Source organism: Macrobrachium rosenbergii, chromosome 40 (genome assembly GCF_040412425.1).
Source record: "Macrobrachium rosenbergii isolate ZJJX-2024 chromosome 40, ASM4041242v1, whole genome shotgun sequence".
NCBI classification, from domain to species: domain Eukaryota; kingdom Metazoa; phylum Arthropoda; class Malacostraca; order Decapoda; family Palaemonidae; genus Macrobrachium; species Macrobrachium rosenbergii.
The window spans coordinates 1,978,504-1,991,699 of record NC_089780.1 but is presented as its reverse complement, the minus strand read 5'-3'; the positions used below and the strand labels follow the sequence as shown (position 1 = coordinate 1,991,699).

The 13,196-nt window shown below is 35.1% G+C and overlaps 1 protein-coding gene across 2 annotated transcripts in view; it reads left to right on the top strand.

Annotated features, from left to right (window-relative positions):
- The window catches only part of LOC136826035 (organic cation/carnitine transporter 2-like), a 99,362-nt gene that overhangs the window by 73,597 nt on the left and 12,569 nt on the right, over nucleotides 1-13,196 (top strand). For both annotated transcript variants that reach the window (XM_067082906.1, XM_067082907.1), the window contains exons 9-10: nucleotides 3,389-3,536; nucleotides 6,411-6,598. In XM_067082906.1, coding sequence (XP_066939007.1) covers nucleotides 3,389-3,536; nucleotides 6,411-6,598 — 336 coding nt within the window. The remainder of the gene's footprint in view (nucleotides 1-3,388; nucleotides 3,537-6,410; nucleotides 6,599-13,196) is intronic.

Sequence of the window (13,196 nt, the reverse complement as noted above, 5' to 3'; positions counted from 1 at the left end):
CCATTTCAGTCCAGCATCCACACTTCACTTCTGTAAAGGAAGATTTGGTTTAACAATCCTTTCGAACTTTACAACCGTGGCCCTTGCACACTCCAAATATTACAAATCTTTTGTACATATGCTGCTACTTCCTACCCTGTTTTACGGTAAGAATGGTAGCATCACACAACACCTTTTTATCAGGTATTTATTTATCTCGTGTACAGGCATATATATACGAGTACACGCACACATATATATATATATATATATATATATATATTTTACATATATATATATATATAATTTATATATATATATATATATATATATATATATATAGCTCGTATATATATATATATAATGTATATATGTATATATATACATATATATATATATATAATGTATATATGTATATATATACATATATATATATATATATATATATATATATATATATATATATATATATATATATATATATATATATATGAAAGTCCTGACGATTCCAGTTCATTTATCACTTATATAAATTCCCCTTCGGCGACAATTCTCCGACGGAGATATACCGAGGTAGCGTGAATTTCGATATTAAGCGACGTTTGTAGCTTCATGATTATATATATATATATATATATATATATATATATATATATATATATATATATATATATATATATATATATATATATATATATATATATATATATATATAAAACAGGGGCAGGCGACGGCCAGTAGGACACATCAGTGCGAAGGTGGACCATGGGAAAGTACTAAATTCAGCAAAATTCTTATTTTTTATGACATCGAACTGGCAATCCTTCCATCAAGAAATTAGTTTCCTTTCTGAATATTTTACGAATATCTGATTCCCACAGACTCTATTTTTTTAAAAAAAGCTCCGTATGTTTCTTTAAAAACAATTCATTAATACCGCCAAACCTTGTACAGTACCAAAATTAGCTTTTTATGCCAAATTCCCCTTTTTACGTGATGAGCCATCTCGAAAAAGAATCGCACAAATTGATCTTAAACATTATGGTGTCATTAATCTAAAATGAATCCCAAAAAATCCACTAACGGTTGGTTCCTCTTTCAGATACAAAGATCGATTAAACCCGCTGTTGACCTCTAACGTGGTATATAAGTATACTTGCCCTAAGTGTAACTCTGGGACATATGTCGGATCCACGAGGAGGTTACTGAGGGTCAGAATCGACTCTCATCTGGAATTAAGTTTCCGTACTGGCTGTAGGCTCTCCAATTTCTAGCATTCTAGCATAAGAAACCACTCAAAAAATTGTAAAACGTACATTGATAGAAATGATTTCTGTATCATAGGCCAAACAACCAATGTATACGAGCTGCCCATCCTCGAATCATTATTTATTAAACAACTGGTTCTCCAGTTAAATACCCAGACCTCGTCCACACAGCTCTACCTGAGTTGACTTTTTATCTATGCATTCTGTCTTCTGTCTGTTCTGCCTTCTTTGTATGAGGTTGGTTAGCAGTCTTTGGTCCTGCTTTTGTGCTGTTTGTTTCTTTTATTATCTGGTATTCTAACTGTTTTCGTATTTTATGAGTTTTATTGATTTTTAGAGCAATTTTTAGAGTAATTTATTCATTATTTAACAGAATCCCTGATGATGTAATAGAGTTATTACAAAACGTTGGAAATTAAAAATTGTGCTGAATTTAGTACGTTTCCATGGTCCACCTTTGCACTGATATATAATATATATATATATATATATATATATATATATATATATATATATATATATATTTATATATATATATATATATATATATATTTATATATTTATATATATATTATCATACATATGACTTACTATATGGGAAAGAATACTGTAGGGTAAGACATCACTGGCACCAAAGAGGGGGTGTGGAAAGGGGTGACCTGTAAAAATAACCGAAAACGACAGAGATTAGTGTCTAATCCATAGTTTTTGAGAACACTAAGATGAATAGTGACGCTCCTGATGCCCTTTAAGACCAAGTTCAGCTCCGATGGGAAGGGGGGTGACAAGGGGGTGGGAAGGGGGTGACATGTAAAAATAACCAAAAATGATAATTATTATTGAGGTCACTGAGATGAATAGTGACATTCGCAATGCCTTTTAAGTCTAAGTTCAGCCCCGATAGAAAGGGAGGGTGAGAAGGGGTAAAAAATAAAATGTCAAAAACGACAGATATTAGAGTCTAATCCATAGTTTTTGAGGCCGCTGAGATGAATGGTGATGCTCCCGATGCCCTTTAAGTCCAAGTTCAGCACTGATAGGAATGGAGGGTTTGAGAGGGTGAAATATAAAATGTAAAAAATGCTGGGCAATGTAACTGAAGTAACTATCTTAACAGGAAAGAGAGAGAGAGAGAGAGGAAGTGAGAGAGAGTGAGTAGAGGGGATGTTGGGAGGAGAGAGAGAGAGTGAGTGAGTTGATTGGTTGTCATTCAGAGTTTTCCCAGGCAGTGCTGTGTTGGTCAGCTAGTATATGTATATAATATACACACACACACACACACACATATATATATATATATATATATATATATATATATATATATATATATATATATATATATATGTACATGTACTGTATATATATACACACAGATATATATATGTATATATATATATATATATATATATATATATATATATATATATATATATAAGATTTTATGAGCATGCTTGTTTATTATCGATAGACATACTATGTATTGAAACATTTGTAATATATTATGGTTTAGGAACATTACAGACTGTACTGTCAAGCTGGGAAAAAGTAGTACTTATCTTTCCCAAAAATCCCCCAACTTTATACATTGTCATCAACATGTAGAGAACTAATGACAAGACTAAATAGATATGAAGGAAAGAACAAGAAAATGGAATTGAGATATAGGTAATACAAATCATGTTATTTTAAAACTTGTTCAGATACACTCCAGACATATTATTGCCGTTATATTGTATAATATATGATATATACGTTATGTAAAAAGGCCAGTTACAGAAAGCAATATAAACAATAATAAAAATGTCTGCATCTAAATAATCTTGTTTGGCAACTTCCGTACTACTGTAGAAGTACCCCTGGCTTGGGGCACTAATTTAGCATTGCCTCAAGGTCGAAGCGTTCTTAGTAATAGCCTTTTAATTTATCTGAAGAAATATTTCCTAAATTTCGTCAGCCAACAGCATTCGCTTTTTGAATTGGCAGGCTTCGTGAGCTAAACTGATATTGAGCTAAACTGCATGGCGTTTGTAGTGTCACAGTCACTGTTAAAGAAAATATAATTGTTATTTACATCATTATTATTACTGTGTTGATGCTGTGTTTATTCGCATTTTTTCACTAAAGAGTTTTCTCACTCACAGGTTACTCCCCGAGTCTCCGAGGTGGCTAGTTTTGAAAGGCCGCCACGAGGAAGCCTTAAATATCCTGAAAAGGGCAGCCAAGATGAACAAACGTCCCGCTTTCAAAGAGGATGATGTTCTTCAGAAAATGAAGGCGATGCAGGCTGAGGTGAGATCAGAGAAAAGCTTTGTTGTGTACGGGCCAGGTTTTTAAGAGAGATGGCATAAACGAAAGGTCAAAGGTGAAGTAAGATTTGTAATTAGAGTCGAGTCAGAAATAGTCAAAGGAGAAGTGAGTTGTGGAGTTACTGGCAATCACATATTAACTTGGATGTAAGGTCAGAATCTGAACTCCTAGAACTTTCAGGGGAGTCACCAGACATAGGGTACTTGGCCTGTGTAGTCATGTCTTGTGGATCTCTACAGCCCAGAAACTTCTTCAGAACCTTCAAGTCTTGTAGCTATGCCGGCAGTGTACACACCATCCACTGACACAGCTCAGATTTTGTTGCTTGACAGTTAAGTGTATTTACAGAAGACAGTTGTATTGGACCAGATCGAAACCCTTAAGAGGTGACTTCAGGCTGACCTAGGTTACAAGTAAACTTTTATTGCTAATATGCAGCTCACCAGATGCACCGTTCACATTTGTTTTACGTGCACGCTGTAAGTTTTTGTGTGTTAAACCCCTTTTGATTCAATATCCTTCCCATTTCATCTATCAAATTTTATGTATGTTAAACCCCTTCTGATTCAATATCCTTCCCATTTCATCTATCACAATTTTTTTTTTTTTTTTTTTTTGTATGTTAAACCCCTTCTGATTCAATTTCCTTCCCGTTGTTGGCTCAACAGTTTCTCATATAATTCAAACTTGTCTTTCATAAACACTCGCCATCTTTTCTTTGTGAATACATCTAACCTCAACCTCATTTTCATCGGTAATTAATATTTACCTAATCCATTTTTCAGTATCCAAACAACATTTAATAATCTTTCCCTTCTTACTTTCCATTTACATTCATAACCTTACTCTAGCACCTTCTAACTTCCTTATCTTACACAAACATTTCCGTCTAGCTACTTTTTGGCAGTTATTGGCAAACATCCGGCACTCCTTGCTCCATTCAACCCTTTTCTTATCAGACAACGTTGCACGTACAGTTGATGGCCTTTTTCTGGCGTCTTGCAACACACCATACATAAAGGCGTTAAATGGACATGAAAACATAACAGACTTTTGTATATGTCATCAGCATCCCTACGTTTTGACCGTCATATTAATTGTCTTTGTTTTTTGGTATTTTTGCTATCAAATGTACTGCAAAATAGTATCCTGTTTTCTTAACTTATCTTTCTGTAGTTTGTGACTCTATCTTAGACTTTTGCATACTCGTGTGCTCTTCTCACTTCCTTCTTATGTGATGTTCTCACTTCCCTCTAATCAACCCCAACTACTTTAATTGTTACATATAGCTTAATTTTTAACCATTAATCGCGAACTAACATTATCAGTTTTCGTTTTACTTGCACCCGATAATGATCAGTAATTTCTTTATGTTCATCCCGGATGTCCATGCCTTTCCACTTCAAATAATGCTTTTTTGGCACAATCATTCTTTTATTTTCATTAACTGGCATCTGCAACTACTGATGTAAACCATGTTGATAACTGATAACCACCCTCATGATGAGAAACATCGCCACCTTTGGGGAATCCAAGGAATCTGGGGACTAACTTTGTTTACAAATTTAAATTTGGAGAAGGCATGAAAGCCTCTCAATATGAACTACGATGGACACGAAGTAGCTGTAGGATGTTTGATTCTTGGAACTGGAAGATTCATAGAGAAGCATCCTGGTCAGTGAAATTTATTGTCTTCATTGTTCATAAACTGAAAGGTGTGTTAACTTTCATTTTGGATTCTTGAAGTTTTTACTGTGCTCACCTGTATGTCGGGGTGCAGTCCCACTGCCGGCAGCCCTGAAGTTGACCATGGTTTAATGTCCGAAGCAGATATCAGCATAAGAATAAAATGGACCAGCTCTGTAGCAGTTTTTATTTACTCTTTCAACAAGTCAGCCTTGAAGATAAGTGCTGGAAATTGTACAAGTTTAGCTTCAGTTATATATACAACACGTGCGGAAGTAGGTAATGAAAATTAAGCTAAAAATGTCGTTTTATATCAGTCCCTCTCAGCCCTTGAATAATATAATTTGTAGGGGAAACTTCAAATGATTAGCCCCCGTAGGAGGGTAGTACCATCAGTGCACCTCAAGTGGTATACTGTGGGCATTACTTAAGGGTCTTTGCAGTGTGCTTTCTGCCCCTAGCTGCAATCACTTTTCATTCCCACCCTCTATAACAATGGATTCATAGGGCAACTGCGAGGCTTTCCTCCTGTTACACCTTTCAACCCACCTTACTGTCTATTATCCTTTCAGCGCTGAAGGACCTTATAGGCCCCAGTGCTTGGCCTTTGGCCTAAATTTTGCATTCTGTTCTCTCTAAATGATAAGCAAATCGTCACCAAGGACACTCGAATCCCAGAATGGTTGAGAAGCGACGACATTTCAGTGACTGTAACTATCAAGACAGGTAAAGGTGGATACCAACTATGTCGCACACAGGACTCGAATCCAAGTTTTTGTACTTAGAATCGATATCAGCCCACCTCCAACATGGTAGCCGATTGGTACGTTCGAAACACGTGGCTTTATATGAATTTTTGTCGCATACACCGTAACTTTTTTTTATATTCACAAACATTAAGCTAAAAATGTCTTTTAACAGAAAATTTCTTCAACTTCGGAATGACATATCCGGGGGGACCAATGTATATATATATATATATAATTATATATATATATATATATATATATATATATATATATATATATATATATATATATGCATATATATATACATATATACACACACACATATATATATATGCAAGTACATATATATTTATTAAATTACTGCTGCACCGATATCATCAATCCTCCTCAGCTTTCAATAAATAACATCTCCCTCTCACAGGAATCGGAAGAAGGCACCAACAGAGACTGCTGCAGTGGACTTGCTGTTCACACCAAGGAATTCGGATCTCATCTTTTCAAGCTGGTCAAGTCTTGGCCTCTTCTGCGCCTGACCCTCGTCGTCATGTTTTGCTGGTTCGCCGCCTCCGCCACCTACTATGGCGTCTCCCTGAACGCCGTTAATCTCAGGTGAGTTCTTCTTAAAGTCCAAGATCTAAAAGATGATACTTCAGACCTTGCTAAAGTCTGTTCAGTTTCTGGACGCAATATCGCTTCGATAGCTGCCATAGTTTGTCTTTTCGTTGCCCTCCTCTTTCCTTTCACTTATCTGAATCGCAATTCGTTGTCCTACTGTGATGCGTTGACTTCATCGGGCATGATAAGACTTTGACGTCAGGCTGAAGCAGAGAACCGATGCACAGGTTCTGAAAACTCTCGGCGGATGATTAGCAGATGTAGGAGTGAATGACTTTTTAGTTTTCTGTCAAAGAAAACTACTGAGATGACTTTTTGTCTGTCCGTCCGCACTTGTACTCTCCGCCCTCAGATCTTCAAAACTATTGAGGAGGCTAGAGGGCTGCAAATTGGTATGTTGATCCTCCACCATCCAATCATCAAATATACCAAATTGCAGCCCTCTAGTCTCAGTGGTTTTTAAGATCTGAGGGCGGACAGAAAAAGTGAGGATGGACAGACAAAAAGCTATCTCAATAGTTTTAAGGTTAAATTTAGCCCTGATCGTGCGTCTGCCACCACTATAAGTGCCAACAACACAAGCCACCATCGGGCCGTGGCTGAAAGTTTCCTGGGCCGCGGCTGAGAGTTTCATGGACGGTGGCTGAGAGTTTCATACAGCATTATACACCGTTCAGAAAACTCGATTACGCCGAAGAAACTTCGGCGCATTTTTTACTTTTTTTTGTGTGTGACCTAGCTGTTAGTTTTAGTGCTCGAGTTTTGTCAACCTGCTGCTGTTTGTCAGTCATATTCTTTCTGAGTCTTTCTTTCTTGCGCTGTTTCCTGCGAGAATGCCGTTGGTTGTCTAGCAGCCATCTGTCTAATCCTTTACCTATATTTCCGGTTCTCTCTCTCTTTTGTAGCCCGGGTCCAAAGAAAGCAAGAAAAAGAAGAGGAAGGAGGAATGGTCATGAGTCAGGGAAAACAGAAGCAAGGAAGAGAATTCCAAAGCTTAGCAGTTTAAGGGAAGAGGCTGTCACACAACCGTGGGATCCAAGGATCACCAACTTCCACAGGAAACGTTTGGTTATCTATATTTAAGTGATTGTATCTTTTTTTTATTTCTGAGTATTTTCATTTTCATTTCGCTTTTCTTACTTATGCCTTAGTCCGTTTTACCTTCGTATCATCATTAAAAAAAGACAAAAAAAAAAAAAAATAGCTCATATCTTCCAATAGGACAAATAAATTGTTCCTAAGTGGTTGAGATTTTAGAGAAGTTGGGAAGCTTGTACTTTCAGTGAGCGTATGGGAGACAGACCAGATAAACAGATGATCTGGTCAAGTCTGTAATTTCAAACATTACACAGAGGATGAGTCTATTGTCAGTTTGGGCTGTTCCCATAATTACGAGAAGAATAAAAGGGGAATTGTCGTAAGGCATTGTGGGGTTACAGTCTCTCCAGCAAATGACTGAAGATTATGCGGTCTCTTCTGCCTTGGAGTCGAAAGATTTTGAAAGGACGATTAAAAGCTGTGTTACAGTGTTGCAATACTTTAACATTGGTCGTAGTCAACCCCAGCCATTATCTGACAAATGTTTTGTTCCCGTGAATTTCAGGAACTTTGCTTATAAAATGTAAAGGTGTCACTGTCTTGAAATGCTTCTCAGATCTAGAGCTTCCAGATGGTTTTTAATAGTCATTATATCTTTCCAAAATTCGTGGAGAATGTGCAGATTTAAATCTGTAGCACAATGATTTTTTGGTTAAAAAAAAAAGCTGTTGATTAAAGGTTATAGGCTTTTATACCTCCCTTTAAAATATTACGCGTCTCGGTATCATTCCAGTAGTTTTATCTGTGATAGCAAAATTAATACATGAAAATATACAGTCATGTTTGTTTGTAATTCCACATAAAATTCTCTTTATGCGGAATTCCATTTTAAGAACTGTAACAAGTTGGAGGAATATGTATTTATTTCTGTACTTGCTTTTCGTGTTGTTTACCTTTGATACTGGATGTTAAAAGCTAAACATACGGATGAAAGGCTTTATTTCAATTTTTGCCTACATGCTGTCATTACCTGGTACTAGTTAATCTGTCTCACTCTTCTGTCTTTGTTTTAGTGTACAGGTCGCATTCCCTTTGTGTTGCAAATTTGTTTTAAAGATTCAGCGAGGAAACTATTCAGCATTAAACTGATGTTAACAGTAAAGTTAAGCAACAGTCATTTTTATGTGTTCTCTTCAAGTTAATTTCCTCTATTTGCTCTGTGAATTATATGAGGATCCAGTGGCTTCAACACAAAAAATGCAGGTATAATATGATGAGTAATTGTCATCTCGAAACAATATCACAGTGGAAAGAACGAAATAAACGTGTTTGTATGCATATATACAGTATATATACATATACATATACATATACATATATATATATATATATATATATATATATATATATATATATATATATGTGTGTGTGTGTGTGTGTGTGTGTGTGTGTGTGTGTGTGTATGTAATTGTAATAGCCACAATGCCCTCTTAACTTTCTCGAATTCTTCGCGCTGTTGTGGATAAGCTTGTCACTACAAAGCCTTAAGATCCAAATGCAAGAAATATGAAGAAATTCTGATGCCTGGTGGCGAGAAACGAACCCGCATACACTGATCAGAATGAGCGTTTCCCGCTCCCGAGCATCAGAATTTCTTCATATTTCTTGCACTTGGATCTTAAGGCTTTATAGTGACAAGCGTTTCCAAAAAATCGCGAAGAATTCGAGAAAGTTGAGAGGGCATTGTGGCTATTACAATTACATATGTATCTGGTAAAAAGTGACCAGTAGATTCGACATCTATATATATAGGCATATATATATATATATATATATATATATATATATATATATATATATATATATATATATATATATATATATATATATATATATTATTCTCTAATTATTTATATAATATATATATATATATATATATATATATATATATATATATATATATATTACACACACACACACACGTTAACATAACAATTAATTTTAAATTACTAAAGTGTCCAAAGACCAAATGCACATGTATCAACAATAGCTAATATATTGTGGTCCTTTATACCTGTGTTAATATTCTTAATTTACTTTATTGAATTTTGCACCTTATCTCTTGCGATTTCACTGCTCCATCCTTTGTGATACACATCTATCATCTATATATATATATATATATTATATGTATATATTAGATATTAGATATATATTATATATATATATATATATATATATATATATATATATATATATATATATATATATATATATATATATATATTTAGAACTGTGTCTACTGCTGTTTTTATTTTACTGTATGTTCTGTTACTTTTGAATTTAATTTCGTTTGTCAATTTTGTGAAAATATTTGTAATGTTTAAATTTTTTATATTAGTATTACAATTTTACAAGGAATATTAGGTTTTGTTTGTAACAGTCCAGATTTAAGTATGTGGCAAATTACGAAACGCTGTAATAGAGACAGCTTGTACATCTGTGTGTCCTGGTTCCTTTTTGAGGGTACAGGAAATTAGCCTGACTTCCGTTCGTATTTTCTATCAGTTCTGGATTTCGTATTCTTTCGTATATTCCACATTCCAAGACGTGTTGCCAATTACACCTATTCAGTTGGCATAAGGGAAAGAATAGCTGATATACTGATCAAAGCTTTATTTTCCTGATATTCTAATTAAACCAGAATCCAAGAGAGAATCCGTATTTTGTCATCACTTGAAACAAAAACGAAAAATGTATGAAAATCTCCAATGTGTTGGTGGACTACTGTAATAATTCAAAATTTGCAAGCAACAGAAGACCTTGGAGGGAAAGCAAATGCCGTTAGGTAGAATATCAATCAAAATCGTCTCATACTGAAATAATTTAGAATCTACAAAAAACTAGATTAACAGAGAAAGGTTGAGGCAGTTCAAACCATATCAGTGGTGAATTTTGACAAAAGCTGTTGACAAGAGTTTGGAGGTACCATATACTGTACAGTAGTGTAGTAGTCAAGACCGCGGCAGGATTGCGATGGTGATTAGCTTTCTCGTCCTGTGATGAGAGGGACCAAGACTCTGCTCTGCTTTTAGTGCTAGTTCCTGGGTGCTTGGGTTGCCCACTCTAGGAGCTGATCACTTGGTACCTTTTCTGGAAGGGCTTACTTTCCAGCAAAGCAATTATTTCGGCCCGATATCCAGTGGCCCCTTGATAAACTCGTGTACTCGCTTGAATCGATGATGGCGGATTCCTTTCATTTCTTTTACTGTACCCCCGTTCATATCCTATTTCTTCCATCTTACTTTCCACGCTCTCGGAACAACTGATTCATAGTGCAACTGCTTTGAGGTTTTCCTCCTGTTACACCTTTCAAATCTTTATAATGTCAGTTTCCATTTCAGCGCTGAATGACTTCATATACAGGTCCCAGAGCTTGGCCTTTGGCCTGAATTCTACATTCTATTCTAGGGCAGATTCCACATTTTCTGTTGGTAGGATAACTACTCTTGAAAAACAGCTTGGCCTGAATGGCCTCCCTCTATTTCGTGCTATGACCAGTATCCTTCAGTTGTGCGAAAATTCCCGAACTCTGAGCCACGTATCGGATCGTCCTTGCCTCGCTAATCTTTGCAAAATGTTCCGCTAGTCTCCCCGCCATGTGTTCCATTGCAAGCATTTTCTGGTATGGAGTACCGGAATCAACATTTTCTTTATTTTAATGTAAATCAGGGAATCGCCTTTTGTTGTCGCAGAGGTAAAAATGAACTCATTCTTGGAACTGAGGGGTTTAGAAACGTTATTGAGGTTGTCTATATAAAATAATTTTATTTTGTTAAAATATGTTTGTATATTATTTAAAGGACCGTTATAGTAATTTTTTCCGCGTTGTTGATAGATTCCTTCATATGTGTTGATTGATTGATTGATTATGAAATTGAGGTCTTGAAGACCAAGCGCCGGAACCCATCAGGATTATTCAGCGCCGTAATGAAGGTGAAGTATATAAATTAATGATATGATTGATAATGAATAGGTGAATGATGACATACTAGTAAAATTCAGTGTTAAAATATGAACGTAAAAATGAAGAATGATTAATATCATTCTTCATTTTTTACGTTCATAGAACCAACAAAAAATAAGTATATGTTAAACTTTTATATTCAAAATATATATTGAGTATAAGAATAAATGACTAAAATCATTATCAAATATACTGAAATCAACTCTCGTTAAAATAACCAGATTCTTTCAGGGCTAAGCTCTCCGAGTACAAGATCACAGCCAACCACGCTCTTCACTGAGACATCATGATTATGAAATGAGTGTGAGAAACTGCAAAAGTTGTATCCCCGTCAATAGTACGAGAGTTTTGTTAGTTTTCTAATGATCAAAATATCTAGAAATAGCAATCTGCCTTAGTTTTCTAATGATCAAAATATCTAGAAATAGCAATCTGCCTTCATTTTCCTTTTCAAATAAAAAAAAAAAAAGTTGAAATCCTCTCAGACTGTTGTCCCATAACCTAACAACCGTGTCCCTAAGGATATCGTTTGTTCTATATCACATTGTGGGAGTTACTGCACGACAAAAGTCATTTTTAAAAACACTCCACGGAAAGGTTCACTCAGAACAATAATTCAGTTTGAGGCCAGTGGGTGAGTGATTTACCTGTTATAATGAGCGATTATTATGCTGTTACAGTTCAGCAGGTCATTAAAGGGTAAAGTGATTTGCGGATAAAAGAAGCACGCTCTCACGTACTGTATACATGATTATTGCCGGAGAATGTGCGGCTACCATTTTTCTAAATATTGTGCCACTAATATTTTTCTCCATCCAGCTACTACTATTACTACTCGTATTCTTATGATTATTATTATATTTGTGAGGCTGCGAAGAATATGCATCAGTCCCTATGAAGCAGTGTAATGAGGAAAAAATAAGCGACAGGTTTTGTCAGTTAGGTGGACAGATCTTAAATCTGTGTACACCCGTTCCACACACCGCGCACATAAAGCTTTACGCCAAGTATCTAATTGTTGAGATATTCATTTGATTAAAGCTATACTTATTTCATGTGATGTTATTGTCTTTTATCTTAATGCTAACAAAAGTCGAGCACTTCATGGTCTGAGATAATTTCAGTCTTCACAGCATGCAATATGTTGGTGTTCAGTTCCTCATTGTTTTTGTCCATTGATGTCTCGTATATATCTGAATTTTTATCATTTTTATGCCATATAGCTTGATGTCCACATATATTCCATATATATATATATATATATATATATATATATATATATATATATATATATATATATATATATATATATATATATATATATATATATATATGTATATATATGCACATGTAGATAGATAGATAGATATAATTATACATATACAGTATATGTATAGATAGATATATAAATTTCGAACCCAGGTCTTTCAGTTGAAAGGCAAGGCCGCTGCTAACCAGGCCGCACAAGTCATAAAAGAAGTTGGAACCTGAGTACCACTGTACCCAAAGAATTACCTGGGTAGGCTA